This window comes from Palaemon carinicauda, chromosome 41 (genome assembly GCF_036898095.1).
Source record: "Palaemon carinicauda isolate YSFRI2023 chromosome 41, ASM3689809v2, whole genome shotgun sequence".
NCBI lineage: Eukaryota > Metazoa > Arthropoda > Malacostraca > Decapoda > Palaemonidae > Palaemon > Palaemon carinicauda.
Window position 1 is genome coordinate 48,622,841 of NC_090765.1, and position 17,500 is coordinate 48,640,340.

General features: G+C 38.4%; 1 protein-coding gene across 1 annotated transcript in view; it reads right to left on the reverse strand.

Annotated features, from left to right (window-relative positions):
* Positions 1 to 4,739: 4,739 nt before the first annotated feature.
* LOC137632417 (uncharacterized) overlaps positions 4,740 to 17,500 on the reverse strand; it is an 18,146-nt gene continuing 5,385 nt past the window's right edge. Inside the window, exons 3-4 of the mRNA XM_068364350.1 lie at positions 5,334 to 5,475; positions 4,740 to 4,787 (exon numbers count right to left, since the gene is read on the reverse strand). Coding sequence (XP_068220451.1) covers positions 4,740 to 4,787; positions 5,334 to 5,475 — 190 coding nt within the window. The remainder of the gene's footprint in view (positions 4,788 to 5,333; positions 5,476 to 17,500) is intronic.

The following is a 17,500-nucleotide window of genomic DNA, read 5'->3' on the forward strand; positions in this document are numbered from 1 at the left end:
ACATCAGCCAAATTGGACAGCGAGTGACATAGCCATCTGGTTTAAACACGGGAGGAACTGTCAAGTCTACACAAAAGAGTGCAGAATTAATGGTAGACCACATTATGTACCTGGAAACGTCCCTGCCTGTCGATCTCCTAAAAGGGGGTTGGAGACCCCCTCCAGTTTGATAGTTTCTTGTAGCACCTGTGACCTTAACACAATTGTGAGCTAAGGATGGGGTGGTTTGTGGAAGCCTATAGGTCTACCTACTGAGTCATCAGCAACGATTGCCAAGCCCTCCCTGGTCCAAGCTTGGGTGGAAATGGGGCTTGGGCACTGATCATATGTATATATGGTCAGTCTCTAGGGTATTGCCCCTGTCCCTTGGTTCGGCTGTTCAAGAGTGACCTTAAAACCTTTACAGAGTTTCTTGTAAGATAGAATTGAATTCCTCTTCAATTGAAGCATTATTCTCACGATATCAACAATATATACCAAAGGGTAGTTATTCCAAGTACATATTAGACTAGAAAGGTTTAAAAATTCTATTAGACTATTAGATGGTATCTCTACAAGCCCTTGAAACAAACTGTCACCTTCTGCTAATAGCTCAGACCGAGGGGAAAAAAAAAAGGTAGAGTGAGTACTTTACATATAAACTGTAAAAAACCAATGAAAATAAAAACCTGATTTCCCCCTTTTAAAAGGGGTGTTGCTACGTGGCGACTTGCAGCTTTCTGCAAGTCCATAAAGACGAGTTTGTCTGCTTCGTGACCAGAGATGGTATCCTTTCACAGTCGGGGAGACTACAGCAACACTAATCTCTGCGAGCCCAGCGCTCTACGAATGAGCAGTTGCACCCTATGTGCATGGTATAAATGTGCATATACAGTATATATATATATATATATATATGTATGTATGTATGTATGTGTATGTATGTGTGTTATTCATACGGGTATGGGTATATATCTTGTAATCATATGCTATGTAATCATATAATTATTATATACATAATCATATATATATATATATATATATATATATATATATATATATATTATATATATTATATATATATTTATATATATATATATATATATATATATATATATATATATAAATATATATATATATATATATATATATATATATATATATATATATATATATATACAAACACATATATGTTTGTGTATAGAACTTGAGATAAAACTCCAAACTACACAATACCTGAAAACTATAAAAATATCGGCAAATACTGATAACATCAGTTACTTAATCTAATTATCTAGTGTAATTAATTAAAGTTATAAATGGACTAATAATTTTGGCCAGCGCAGTTTCTTATAGAAATTATTACCAACCCTTCAAAGAAGGATAATATGCTGGAAGAATTTTCATTAGAATTCACTTTAAATCTGGCGACGGGAAAACTTTATAGCCACTATCTTTTTTAAAGTTTATAGCTTTCAATTGATTTGAGAGAGAGAGAGAGAGAGAGAGAGAGAGAGAGAGAGAGAGAGAGAGAGAGAGAGAGAGAGAGAGAGAGAGAGAGAGAGAATACTATTCTATTAATTCTAATAGCCAGGCCTTCTCCATCATGAGGCTCAATACTACACAGTATTCCAGAAGTTTTATTCCAGCTGTGACCAAGTTGTGAAATGATCTTCCTAATCGGGTAGGTGAATCAGTAGAACTTCAAAAGTTCAAAGTTGTAGCAAATGTTTTTATTGAATAGGCTGCATAATTCTTTTTATAGTTTATAAATGACATTTATGTTTTGATGTTACTGTTTTTAGATAACTATTTTTTCTCAACGCTTATTTATTTCCTTATTTCCTTTCCTCACTGGGCTATTTTTCTCTGTTGGAGCCCTTGGGCTTATAGCATTTTGCTTTTCCAGCTATGGTTGTAGCTTGGCTAATAATAATAATAATAATAATAATAATAATAATAATAATAATAAACTTGACCGGAAAGGCATTGAGGCCAATAAACTCTACGGGAGTAACACGTCTGGTTCTACAGTGACGATGTCTGCTAAATTCTACGAATGAGGCGTCTATAATCCCCTGTCCTTTTGGTTCCGTATTCTTACTCAGTAAAATGTTTTATAGTTATCTTAAGAAATCTTCACAAAATTCTCCTGTTAGCCTTCATATCTCCTAAGTTCATCCCCCACCCTTTTTGAATATTTCTTGTAGTGCTGTTTTATTACTTTCTCCAGGTCACCATTTTAAGTAAAAATATGAAAATTTGCGTTGAGTAAATTATAGTGTAAAAATTGTACTGTTTATATGTTAGAAAAATTAATAAAAAAATTTCATTACTTTTTATATCGTTTATCTATTTCCTCATTTCCTTTCCTCACTGGACTATTTTCCCCTGTTGGAACCCTTGGACTTGTAGCATACTGCTTTTCCAACTAGGGTTGTAGCTTAGCTAGTAGTAGTAGTAGTAGTAGTAGTAGTAGTAGTAGTAGTAGTAGTAGTAGTAGTAGTAGTAGTGAGTAATTATGGTTAGCAAATACAAAATCCTCGTAAAACAATAATCGGCACTCTTGTGTAGATGTTTTCCATGGTGATTTTTCATAATTAAAGCCACCCTTTGCATTCAAATCTTCCCATGCTGCACAATTTAATAAATTGTACAGTACTAGGCTTACAGTCAATTCTACGTCTTCCCCTCTCCAACATAAGACTCAATACTACACAGTATTTCTAGGTAAACAGGAAAATTTTTCGTAACATGGAGGGCCTTCAAATACAGTTGTTTCTCCTCTAAATATTTTTGGACACTTGGGCCAAACACTGTTCATCAACTCAATGAATAACTGTCTTGTCTTTCAAAGACTTATTGTTCGACCTTCACACCACATTTAAATGTTTTTTCTGCACATTTTTTTTAAATGCTGTGATTCTCCAAGTGCTAGATTAGTAAATGTTCAAGTTTTAAGTCCCCATTCACATTACTCAAAAACACGAGAGTTAGACTGTCCTTCATTGGCTTGTGTCCTGACAATGTCTTCTTTGGTGTGATATTAATCCTGTTCGTTTTTTTTTTTTTTCTCGAAAACAAGCATGTCTCATCATAATCAAACACATGTTTAGGAATAAATCCCTCAGCCTCTACAAATTCCTAAAACTTGGTAACAACTTTAACGGCAGCATCCTTGTCAGAACTTGAAGCCTTACCACCATACCCTGATACCAGTTCTCTTAAAGGTTTCAAACTATCCATGGCTGTCTTTAGATGTTTCACTTCACTACTATCTTCACTCATTCTTACTATGTCTTACAAAAGATCAGCAAGCAACGATGTTGGATTTTCGAAAATTCAAGCTTCTGAAACCCTATCTGACTAAATTTTCAACTCAAGGCGTTGTAAAGCAAGGTGTAGAGTATAAAAATCTCCTTTTGATGGCATTTGTGGATTATGAAAAAGCCTTTAATAGTAGGCCTCAGCCAATTTTCAGCAGTCCTGCATTATTATGGAGTTCCTTTCAAATATGGAAATTTCATTGTCTGTTCATAAGCAAGGCAAGTGCAAAGTTGATGTTAATGTAGTCCTATCAAGGGAATGTGTTGTCACCTATGTTGCTTATCCTCCTCATGGATTTTGTAATGCATAGAACAGTTTGGGATGGTGGAGAAGGATTGGTAATAGGAAATTAGCTGACCTAGAGTATAATGATGACGCTATCCTTATCAGCAGAACACCACACGACTTGCAATATCACAGGAGATCGAGCTCAAGATAAATAATAGGGAACAACAAAAAAGATGGCTACTGAGGCGATATCTCCTAGGATTGTAAGTTTAAATAGGTAAATAACTTAGTATCATTCTGGTTGAATATAGGATGGTGGAACTAACAAAAAAATATGATAACCTAGGACTCCTAGGTGGTAGGAACTGTGAAGAGCGATTAAAATTAGTGTTACTATTACCAATACGAAGCTTACAATATTTCCTGGAGAGAAGTAGGAAGAGTAAGAGTAATAATTTTAGTCTAGCCATATAAATTCTTAAAGTATTATATTTTGTGTTTTATTAGAGGAAGAGAAGGTGAACGATTGCCATTAAGGGAGGTAATGGTGAAACAAAGAATTCTCTTAATACTGCATTGCAAAACTACCGAGCCCTCCTCCAATTAATCGGACACGGTCCATGCCAAATGCAGAAGTTGTAAGACAATTAGTTACAACAATGGTTTTTTAAATTATATTATGCATGTAGATTATTAAGGTTTTATAATTCTTATTATTTACAGTAGTTGAAATAATGAGGAAGGGATGGGTTAATCATTTCTATTCAATGATGATTAAATCTTTAAACATTAATGAACATTTAATACATGTGTGGAATATCTGTTGTAATGAGAAACTGCAGAACTTGCTGGTTAATTCATACTGATCACTGCTATGACATACCAATGGAATCAAAAGACCTTTTTATGGAAAAATATACATTTTAGCACTAAACTAACTGCAGTGCATAATGTCATGACTATAAAAGATATATCGTGGTCCTCTCTGAAAGATCTTAGATATTCTGGAGTATTTGGAATTTATCTTTTACCGGTATGAAATAAGGACATTATTGTATGGTCTTTTCTTCATAGATAGCCAAAAGATCATGAACTTGCATATAAAACTTTTATATATCCCGAAAGCATTGAAATAATGATCCGGTAAGAAGATTTATAATACACAAGTCTGAGTAAGAGTCTAAATAGTTTCCTGAAGTATAACCTCAAAAAACTTTTGCCCATAAAGCGGAAGGCTCTTTCACAATGATGTACTGATAAAAATAACCATGTAAATTTAATCTGAAATTCTCAAAAGTACAGTTCTCAGCCGTATTTCAGTAAAATAAAGGCGACCGTAATTTTACCCTACTTTGTATTTATCTTTTACTGGTTGGTGACCGTAATATCACTCCTTTACGTCAACATATCAGTTTTTAAAACGCCAAATACCTGGCAATATTTATACCAGGATTTTACGTTTTTTTTTTTTTTTTAAAGAAGAGCGTTAAGCCAAGCTTTGTCAAACTTGAACGAACCTTGACCCCGGTAGAATAAACTAAAATATTTAATAATTGATTTAATGGAGGAGGCTCCTTCCCATAAATGCATCTCTTTAAGAAAGGTCTAAGGGTTTTGGGGCATTTTTGAGAAATCACTGGAAGTTGTCCATACAAGCAGTGGTCCTATTCAGCTTTGCTCGACCCCTTTAATCGAAAGAAAGACAAGTGGGACAGTGTTTAGTTAGAAGAAAATAATAACAATAATATAATAATGATAATAATAAATGATAATAATAATTCAAGTCTTTTATCGTGTACTGGTATAGGTAACCTCTGCCTGGCCAAGAAAGTGGCATGTACTTTAATGTCATCTGGAACTACTGAAATGCACTGCAAGTGAGCTTCTTTGTTCCTCTTGTTTTGAATATCATACTGTTTTTCTTGATTGGCCCTTCCATGTCTGAAAATGCCATTAGAGATCAGCAATCCGTTATTGGGTTGGTAAATATTGGAGGACTAAACTCCAGTTAGACACATGATAAAAGATTTGACTGACATAGTTCCAGACAGTGACGTGAAGGGGTCTATTAGGTGCTAATAAAATAGTGCTTATTCTCTCAATTTCTATGATTGGTTAAGGAAACATATAAATTGGTTTATACGAGAAACAAGGCTTCGTTTTTTTATGGTGACATTTAAAGATTAAAGTAAAATTTTCCTAGAAAAATTCGAGATCTAGGTGTATTTCTTGACTGCAACTTATCCCTAAATGCCAAAATAAATATTGTAATAAAAACTGCTGGTTATCATCTAAGAAATATTGCGTTTATAAAAAAGTACCTAGACGAAAATTCTGTAAAGAAACTTGTGATAAACTGTGTTATCACCAGGATTGACTATTGCAACTCACTCTATTACAATTTACCAGAAGTGCAACTTAAGAAATTCAAAACGTAATAAACAGAGGAGCAAGACTGATAAAAAGCGTCCCACCTAGGGAAAGGATCACCGCTGTATTAATTGATTTACACTGGCTGCCGATTGAAGCGAGAATTGAATTTAAAATATGTACTATAACCCACCAAGTTATCAGAACCGGGCGTCCAAAATACTTAAGAGAATTGTTACATATTGCGCAGCCAACAAATCTTGTCGACACGAGAATAGTTACAGATGGCTTCAAACTGTTGGAACCTAGATATATGTCTACTGTAGGCTCCAGAGCCTTTAAATATGCTGCCCCTAGACTATATAATAAGCTCCCACGAAACATTCAAATGATTGAAGACATTAAGGCTTTCAAGACTTTCTTATTTCATGAGTCTTTTGACAGTGACGATTTAACAGTAAATGAAGAATACGAGACATGAAACGTTAAATACTCTGAACGAATAAGCTACAACGACAGTGGAGGTCCTGTAGAGAGTGGGGTTCCCCTGCTGTATGGGACCGGAAAAGCAGCCATCAAAGTAAGTAAAGTAGATCTAAGATGAGGTTTGAGCTCAACTTTACGGAAGGGATAGAGCTGGCAAGAACCATCCTTTATCAGTCACTTGGCAAAAAAAAAAAAAAAAAAAAAAAAAAAAAAAAAAAAAAAAAAAAAAAAAATAAAAAAATTCTATGTTGAAAGTAGATAATGAAGTCGGAGTTCGATGAGTAATGGCAGTTTCTCTCCAGCAGTGAATATGAACAATTTAATAGATTTATGAGAGTTCAGTATTTTGGCATTTCAGTTTATCCATAATTACAATTCAGTGAGTAGCAAACTTTTTAGGTAGATGATTGAATTACTACCTCTCACTGAACTGAGCTTATATTTAATAATAATGAACCAAAATATGTATCCACATATCTCTCCAGTATCTAATAACGATCCTCTAAGGGTAATAAACGGGAAAGAAACCACTACAATTGTACTGTATTATTATTATTATCATTATTACTATTTGCTAAGCTCTAGTTGAAAAAACAAGATGCTATAAGCCCAGAGGCTCCAACGGGGAAAATAGTCGAGTGCGGAAAGGAAAAAAAAAAGGATGGGATAGACTAGCGTGTCTGAGTGAGCCCTCAAGCAAGAGAACTCTAACCCGAGACAGTGGAAGATCATGGTACAGAGGCTATGGCACTACTCAAGACTAAAGAATAATGGTTTAATTTTGGTGTTCTCCTAGAAGAACTGGTTACCATAGCTAAAGTCTTTCTTACCAAGAAGAAAGTAGCCTCTGAACAATTACAGTGCAGTAGTTAACCCCTTGAGTGGAGAAATTTTTGGTTATCTAAGTGTTGCCAGATGTATGAGAAATAAAGAATGTGTAAAGAATAGGATTCGGTGTATATGTAGGCAAAGGAAAAATGAGCCGTAACTAGACAGGGGTCCAATTTAGTACTATTTGAGCAAGTACCAAATAACTCTCTAGCGTTTGAACAGCAAGTTGGAAGATATGAGTTAGGAACAGAGGTAAAGTGAAAGATTGATAATTAGGTACCGAAGGGACACTTAAAAGACCTTTTACTAACACTTACAGGGCACCACTTGAATTAAACTGATGTCACTAGCAGTCCAGGGGATGGTATTAGTTTGGGACGGGTCGTACTTCTAAGGAGCCTGAACATTCAATTCTCGGCCTTTGAACAGCAACGTTAAAACTGCCGTATCTCTTTTTGTGTGTCAAAGAAAAGGACAACTCTGTAAACGATACATATGCAAAGAGCCCCGCAAAGTAACAACTTTCGTCTCGTCTCGTTGGATAAAGATTTCTACTTTCCCTCATTTTGAAGAAATCTGCAAATTAATCTAGAATACATTTGAATTGAAAATTTACCTTAAAAAAGTTTTTATTAGTTGATTTTTGCAAAATATGACCGGATTGAATTTCATATTTGGAACATGTGGCAGGTGCTGGGACATGGTAGGCCCTTCACCAAACGGGTGCAACTAGTGAAAAACAATAAAGTTGTACATTAAAGCTAAAATTAAGAGTTTGAAATGTAAAATAGAAATATGTCAGAAGGAATATATAGTAGAGGGCTAAACCGTGAGTGCACGTAGGGGGCCAAAGTGGCGCTATAAAGACCCTGAGTAATGCATTCATGTAGGTATTACACGCCTTTGGATTGACCTTAAATAATATCAGGGTAAATAAGCGTGTGAAAAGGATCATCAGATGGTAAGGAACATTCACCGGCTAATGCAATGAAGTGACTAAATTGTTCTGATGAATGCGACTAATTGTGTTGAAAGTCATTACAAATAACTTGGGCAAGTTGTGATAGTGACAAAATCGTTTCATAGTTACCGCCTATGTAAATTACTTTTTATACCCAGATTCGTGTTGATAGAATCAGTTACTTAACTTCAGAGCGCAGTTTTTTTACAAGTCAAATTTCAGGGCAGACACCTGTTCTTATTTACAATGACAAATATTTCGCAACCTTTTCGGAAAAAAAAAAAAAAGCTAATTGATATTTTTCCATCTTGTTCGCCTGACTGACATCTAGTATCCCTCAATGAAAGCAGAAATTGAAAAGTCTACGAAATTTCTGTTCTACTTTACACGACTGTCTACTTTAGCTATTTTTAAATTTCCTCACAATCTTCAAAATATCATTGTTAGATTAAATCATTGTAATTTTAGCTGAACTCTTATATATAAAAGGAATGGTAAAACTAACCTATTCAAGTAATCACTTGATGAAGACAAAAATACGGTTGAAACAGCACTGTAGTGGTAAAATGAACGAAATTGAATTATTACCGTTTCCTTAACCTAAGGCTCACGATGGAGAACCTGAACAACTACGTAAATACAAGGATCACGACATAAAACACGTTAAGGCCACCGAAGCAATTGCCTTTAATGAAAATTATAATTGCAATTGATATTACACACACACACACACACACACACACACACACATATATATATATATATATATATATATATATATATATATATATATATATATATATATGTATATGTATATGTATATGTATATATATATATGTATATATATAGACATTATATATATATATATATATATATATATATATATATATATATATATATATATATATATATATATATATATATATATACACACAATGATTATGTGGTATTTTCTCATTCGTAATGTGATTGCTATAAGCTCAAGTGGAATTCAGTAATGCTAGATCCTAGGGCTCCCAAGACAATATTCCCCGGTTTTTTTATTTTTTTTCAGAATAAAATAACATCTAAATAATATTCGCCATTATAACAAGGCCTATTAATAAATCTAAAACAATGAAACGTTAACTTTATAACCAATAACACATATTGTACGAATTCTAAATTGTCCTTTACTCTCAACAGTACACAGAGTTGGAACAGATAATGTGGAGAATGTGAAAACTTCAAAATTTCGAAATTCAGACTGATGGGTTAGAAACTAAGAAAGCATAGATTGTGTGAGAGTTCGTTTAGACACTAAGACGTGTGACTCACCACGGACCCCTCCCCCAAAAGACGTGTTAGCTGATAAATACGTAACCAAAAACCATTATACATCTTAGAAATTGTCTAAAATTGTAAAGTTACCCTAGCATTCTCAGTGTCGTTTTCTTTGTATTTTCAAATTTAGAAAGAGAAAACTGTTGCCAACTCAAACTACGCCTAACAACATGATATTCTATCTCATTACTAATGGAACGTACCATGGATTGCATTTATAAATTTGGGCTATAAACGCAGGTACTGGGGCCTATGAGGCTATTCAGCGACCAGGTGCATCTAGGGTAAATCCCTAGTTACACTGAAGTAAAAGATATAGGAGCTTGGACAACAAAATAGATGGTGGAGCAGGTATAGAAGGACTTTAACCAAATACAGCTATGGGACAGAGAGAATGTTGCAAAAATGATCTAGTAATGCTTACAGTACACGAAGCATGGTGCACTGATGGCAATATCTCCTTTGTGATATTGGGAAGTATTAGACAGGACAAGCGTCATTTCGTTCCATGAAAATGAATTTCTTAGAAGTTGTATACCATCACAAAACTACTTAATTAGTGCTCATAAGTGTATAGCAACTGTTAACATTTTACGATACATCTGATTACAAGTTATAATAATTTAAACACAAATGGTATAAAAGCATACCCAGTCATTTACTTAAGTAGACTCATTCCTTCCCTTGTTTTCTACTTAAAAGACTCTTCTTATGAATACTGAAGGGTGACTTGATGAGAATATCAGTACCAAAATGTACTGCATTTGGCAACTATATAAATGTGTATGTCTAAGAGTACATCTAGTCAGCAATTTATGAGAGCCATGTAACTACAGTTAAAGTGTCTTCTTATGTTGTTGTTACAATCATGAATGGTTATACAATGCACACTATAGTTACACCTTACTATTTGCAAGTTCGCGTTTCACAAATTCGATTATTTGCAATATATTTCAAGTACAGTAGTACCTCGGTTTACGAGTTTAATTCATTTTAGAAGCGAGCTCATTACCTAAAATGCTCATACTGTATTCTAAAACAATTTTCCCATAACAAATACTGTAAAAGAAATTCACTTGATGCATTCCACTACATAAATGCACATATACAGTACACTAATTTCTAAAAGTTTTGTAATGATAATCATTTTACAATTTATAACTCCTAACATGAAAAATAAATAAAAATCAATTATTCCCAATGAAAAATAGAAAAAAATTGAGAAATTAACTTGCACTATACCTTTGAGAAAAGTAATGGGTGGCGTGAAGAGGAGGGGGTTACTACTTGAAAGGAGAGACTGTCTCCAAGGGAAGTTCTGGTAAAATATTGGGAGTTTTCTCTCTTGAATGACATACACCATCACTAACTTCACAAATTGACCTACCGGTACTCAATTTACACTATGTACAATTGGTTGTCTTTTTTTAGTCTCTTACATTCAATTTTGAGAAATAATCTATGTAGAGACGACTGCCTTTACCTTTTCTTTCAAATGGCATAAAAATGGGATCAAAATCATGTGAACACAGGTTGAACATTCCATGGGTGGTAAATGGGCACTACGCGACTAATTTCACTCTAGTTTTGTCCACAAAAAATGTTCATACAGACAAAATTTTTCCAAGCATATACATGTGACCCAATTCAAATCAGTATACTTGTAATAAGTCTGTTTTTTCTCAGCCTCTCTCATTGCCCCAGTCATTGCGCTTCCTGTTCATCATGTTCATCGAGCTTCTTGTGTATCCCATGCATTATGTTTGGTGCTATTCGAACCATTCTTGTTTTGCTTTGCCTACCCTGCAGGCTGCAGTATGCCAAGGTCCCATTGCCTATCTCTCTCAGGAACCACTCAAGGGTCATATACCCGTGTCAATTACTACTGTCACTTCGTGTTCAACTTTTGCCTTTCCTCATGGCTATTAAGGGAACTTCCTTATCCTCTAAAAACCTACCCCTAAACTCCAGAAGAATATAGTGACCATGAAACAAATGGCAGGGCTGCTGAATAAATGTAGGGAAGGTGTCTTTAGCTGGTATTGGCCAAAAATTCAACGTGAACAAAAGCACTGTGTGTAATATAAGAAAAAATAATTAAGCTAACACTCATACTACTGTAATTACAAGTACCCAGAGTAGTAGTAGGCATATAGCAATGATGAGGGACAGGGTAGGTATCCAGATGGAGAATGCCTTTTTCATGTGGACTGAGGACTAGCACCACAAAGCTGCTGCACTGGACTAACATTTCTAGGAGATGAAGACTTCTTCCCATAATTCTAGTCTAATATGGGCAACACTAAGGAACACAGATCAAGCACCAGTGAAATTTCTTGAACTTCCTTCAAGTGTGTCACTTACACATTTCTATGCTAGCAAGGGACAGTTTTAATCCATTTAAGAGGCAGTTTTAACAGAAACGTGAAAATAATTAGGGAGACGCCATTGGTTAACCACAAGATTTCAATACAAAGGGTTACGAGCCAGAGCACGTAAAATATAGATGAAACGGGTAAGCATGTATGGTAATTGATACACATACTGCATATACTGTATCTTTAATTGTGTACCGTATCTTTAATTATGTAACATTGGAAATACAGTACCTGTAATATTCTTAATGTTTCGTACATAAAACTTGAAAGAAATTATGTAAGCTGATTGTATACCTTATTTGCTTATGTAAGTTAGTAAATGCCCATTACATTTGCCTGTTAAAACAGCTAGGAATCATATTCTTATTGACAGATTTTTGTTCCCACAAAAATACAAACCTCTATCCTTTACAAATGAGAAAAATAAGAGAAGCTGGGGATATGTTTATTAAAAACTTATAACAAGGTGTTAAAGACCAACAGGTCATTACTTGCTGGTCGCAGGGAAGCAACCACCCAACGCTGGCTCACTGACAACTCACTTAGATATCAGCCGTCAGTAGGGACAAATGATCTTTCTGACAGGGAATATTGTAAACTCTCTAATTCTTACTTTTTCTTTTCTTGTGTGCGCGAATTCAAGTGTGGTTGTTTATTTTCAATAATGCCCATCGAAAGGCAGAAATGCCATGAAGTGTTGTCCTCTGCAGTCCTTTCATGGGTGCAGTTGAAGTTGATCCTCATTGGACAAGGCCTTCATGCACAGATCATGCATGTACATAATCCTCAACTTGTGGCGAGTGTTCATCCTACCAGTGGGTGAGGTACAGTAGGAGGTGAAAAAAAGAATTCTAAAATGAATTCTTCACTGTTGGGATTTTCCTTGAAGTTGAAGAAGGCCCAACCCCCAGAACTTTTCCTTCTGACTTTTCTCTGTTGGTTTCCTATGAGGGCCAATTGAGTAAGAGTGGTGGCCCTTTAACATTAGGGTAAACTCAGGGGCAAGGGGGTCCTTTCGTTACCCCGAGAGAAACGGTGGGAGCCTCTTTTGTTTCAGGTTTGGGTGGCGTTGTACTTGCTGTGGCTTTCTTTGGGGCTTAAGGAATCCCTTTCAGAGGAGAAGCTATAGCAGTCTCTGTCAGTAAGGAACCAGCAAGAGGTTCCTCCCACAGTGGATGTCGACCCGCAGGTGTCTCCAAAGAAGTCTACTGTCATCTCTTCAGTCCCTTCAGACCCTTGTTTCTTGGGCATCTTCCCCCAAGGGAAACATCATGCTCCTGCACAAAGGACAGACAAATGAGTTCTTGACCCTTGCCCATAAAAGAGGTCATTTACTTTTGAGCTCTCTGAGCCTTTGATTCTCAACTTCTGTGAGATCCCTCCTTTTTGGAGGGGAATATCACAGGTTAGCCTCTTGCAGATAATCCCACTCCTCTCCACCTTCTACAAATTCTTCAAGGGATGACTCTCCTTCATCCAGACGAACTTCCAGACGCGTCTCATCATCTCGTGTTTCTTCCAGATGCACCTCATCCAGGCGAACCCCTTCAGCCAGTGTCTCACCTAAGGCCACCTCATCCCTACGGGGCTCACCTCAGAACACTTCTCTCTCTAAGCAAGCGACTTCCTGAAGTACCTCAGCTTCCAGCAGTTCTGAAGGCCCCTTGCATTCCAGGCAAGATTCAAGCACTTGTTCTAGACCTGCTTTACCTCTGCATGCATCTTTTAGACACTTGTCACAGACGAGTTCTTTTCCAGGACGCACCTCCCCTTTTGGACGAGCATCTTCCAGACGTGCTTCTCCTGTAACTTTTTTGCCTATGAGCGCTGCTTCTCAATGCGCCTCAAGTTCTGGACAAACATCTTCCAGATGCACTTTTCCTGTAGTATCTTCACCTGGGTTCAGCTCATGAACAAGCCTCACGTCAGTGCACCTCGTCCAACAAGAGAGTATTTAGATGGGATTCTCCATCTCCCAGACGAGTAACTGAAAGCATTCCCCTGAGCACTCTGCAAGTGCATCCAGGAGTCTTCATATGACATCTCCTACTGAATGCACTAGGCAAGCAGTTCCAGAACGCGGTAGCCACTTCACCTCAGAAAGCGTTTCCTCTGAATGCGCAAGACGCGTCACCCCAGAACACGTTAGGGGTCTATTCCCATGAGATCTAGGCGCTCTTCTCCTAGATGCACAAGACAGGTAACAACAGAACGCATTAGGCCCGTCCCATCTGATTACTCTACGCATGTGATTCGATTCCAGATAACAGGGTCTCCCATGCTGTGCCCAAGAGAGGGGAAGATGAAAAAGAATGGAGAGGGCCAGTCAATCTTCACCTTCATCCCAGTCAAACATGTTACCTCTATCCTCAATCTAATGCTAATGGCCTTGTGAGAGGAATAGAGATAGCTATACCACCTACTGTACAGTCACTACAGGTCCAAGTGAAAAGCTATCTAGGGACCTGAGGGTCAATTCCTGCAAGTAATGAGCAGCAAAGTAAATGTAGTCTTGCGTTTCCAGATGCCTTCCTGGAGTACCTGCACCAATGAGATATTCTTATGGAATGCTAGGGTTGTGCTTACACCCCTGATATTATCAGCTCAACTTGAACTAGAAGGTAAGGGTGGCGAAAGGGTACAATTAAAAACTTCCCTGCGCCAAAAGAAGATTGTATTCTTAGTTGCCTTCTTAACTACAGTATTTCAGTACTAACAAAGAGGTGTTGTAGGTGAGATCAAGATGCTTGTGTATATCAAAGATAGTGCCAAATTTCCTTCACAGGACACAAAAGCAGCTGATCAGGATCGTCAGTTTCTACTCTGACTCACAATCTGGAATGAAGAAAACTTAGAATTGAGAACTGATGGATCGAGTTTTAGCTACAAACTGAGGTACAAAGGAGAAGGTGACCTACCTGCAGCACTCGCATGATCTACACTAAAGCTCACTAACCTGCTTCGAGGAGGCTAAGGCGAGCAAGAAAACAGTTTTGAAGCTAAGGTCCCTATCTGAGGCAAGCCTCAATTCTTCATTAGATGCCTTCACAAACAGGAGCAAAAACCTAAGCTCTTTCCAAATTTGTTGGCGGAGGTAATGAATTGTTGATTTATTGGGAGTTTTTATTGCTAAGTGCAAGTACAAAAGAAGAACTTTAAAGTGGTACAATGTACGCCATGACAGAGAAGAGGTACTTCCTGGAGGAGGGTTGGATTGGGATCTGGAAGTAGCATTCTTTACATCATCATAAAGTTTGAATGCTTGATCACCTGCCTGACTGTGGATACAATCTACATCTTCAACAATGCTTGTGTAAAACAAACTATTTCAGGCTGACAGGTCTATAACTTGAGTCCAGCCTCCAGACTCCTCGTCTAGAAGGAATAGTTGACTGAAGAAGCCCTGGGGAGTCGTCTTCGAACTCCTAGAGAGCGCCCTTCTCTAGCATAGCCTGAACATCTGCATGCAGATCTAAGTCCTTCACTAATCCCAAGCCCAAAGACAATAACGTCGATGGTGGTCAAATTAGAGGGGGAGAATTGACAAACAGGGGGAGGTATCTGGAACGAAGAACGTCGACAGTAAACAGCTACACCCCATGATAGCATCATTTCCTACATCTGGGATGCAGGCATCATCCCACAGGGGGCATCGAGGGTGGAATAGACCCCCTAGTGGGTTTGTTGTTCTTGCCTTTACCAATTTGCACACTTGACCCTGTCTGCTCTGAAATGGCTGATGCTACATTACCTGCCTCAGGGTCCTTCCAAGGTGCAGCTCTTGCCTGACCGGAAGTGGAGGTGGACTGTGGCTACTGAAAAGACACCACCCAGTGCGACAGAGTCCTGGTTGACCTTCACCCACTTCTTAAATATTTCCTCTATCTCCTCTGTCAGGAACAGAGAATGCTTCAAAGACGCATTTCACAGATTTAGAATTTAACATCGGTCGATCGGCTTTGGGAATCTGGAGGACACAGCATCACACCTCTTCAGGACCAAGTTTGTCTACAGGCTGGCTACTTGATTGGTCAAGAACTCAGCGGCTCTGGCTACCGTCAAGATAATGTTCTCGAGTGCCTTCAGTTTCTCACGAGTCCATCAAGTCCTCTGTGTCAGCCAAAAACATGACTGTTCCTGACCTGTGGTCAAAACAGGAGGCAGCCTGAAGAGTTGCCATTGCCACGCTCATGGACTATACCGATGAAAAGGTAGCCAGATGGTCAGAAGTGACTCCTGGGGTCAGTGCGGCTACTGCAAGATCAAGAGGTAAAGGTGAAGAAGAAGCCTCCTGGTATATTCCTCAGGTACGAGAACACCGGCGGGATCATCCTGGAGGATCTCCCCGCCTTCAGGGAATCCTTCCTTGCAAGACCTGCACATCAACCATGTCTAGCTCTTCCGAGGCCAGAACTGACAGGGAAGCTATAGATGAGGTCTGGTGCCCAAAGGCGCACAACACCGCCTTTGAACAGCAGCTTTCCTTCCCATGGGAAGAGAGAAAGTGTTCTCTCCAAGACCATTCATTCTGCGAATGCATGCTAAAACCTGCAAAGAGGCCGATTCTGACTCGCCCTCCTCCATATCCGGGGCCTTAGATCCAGCCGGCTGAGGAAGGGCACTATCGAATGCATCAGTCGTCCCTCTTCAATACTGTACCAGGCTGGTCTTGGGATGGGTTGAAAGAAAACTATGACTAGCTTTTCTCGCATGAGGACAGAATGAGATAGAGAGGGGCTGATAACCACACTCTGTCTAGGACCCCCCATAGCTCTCGAATCCTGGGCATCCAGGTGAGCTAGAGTCCATTGCCATGATGGGTCTGCCCCTAGGAATACTCCTAAGGTCTTCCGTTCCCAGAGTCGTGAGCCCTCAGAGAAACGGGAGAGGTGGCTAGATGGTCGTCTCCTCCCCTTAGTGTTATCAGGGTAGGCGAAAACTGGACGGATTTTGTCCAATTCTAAAGAGGGTTGAGAACGGTCTCTCTCCTCCCTTCTCTGACTTCAAGGAATGGGAGAGCAAGAGGCAAAGTTGAATTCGATGGGTGACAGAGCACCCAGAAGATTTCCCCCACAAAGTAAGACTGGAAGCAATGCAGCCTCTCGGAAGGAGGGTCTAAAAGTTCCATGATAACCCGGAGAAACAGGAACCGAAGCTCTTTGGAAGGCATCTACGAGAAACTTCTCACTCCGAAGACTCCGAAGGTAGGCTCGCGAAAATGCAGCTGCTTCGAAGACGCTGTATTTAGAAACTGAATAGAGATACCAGAGGTATCTATCTATGATCCCCTCCAAAGAGTAACAATCAGGCAAGGTTAAAGAACGTTTTAGCATGCTCCGTAAAACTAATCCTCTGGAGGGAACCTCCAAATGGGCAAGGCCTTGGGTGATCATGCTCTGAAGAGTTAATGTTATGGGGGAGAACTCCAAAAGGGTAATACCCTGGGATTGAAGCCAAAGAAGACAACTGCAGACACCAGCAGCACCTCACCAAGGGGAAGATCCTCTGGAGGGGAGACAAGTCTCCTCTGAAGGTCCCTCGACAAGCCTGAGAGGAGGATTTCTCCATAGGAACATCTGCCCTAAAGTCCTAAGGGCTCCAACTCAAGGGACCCAGG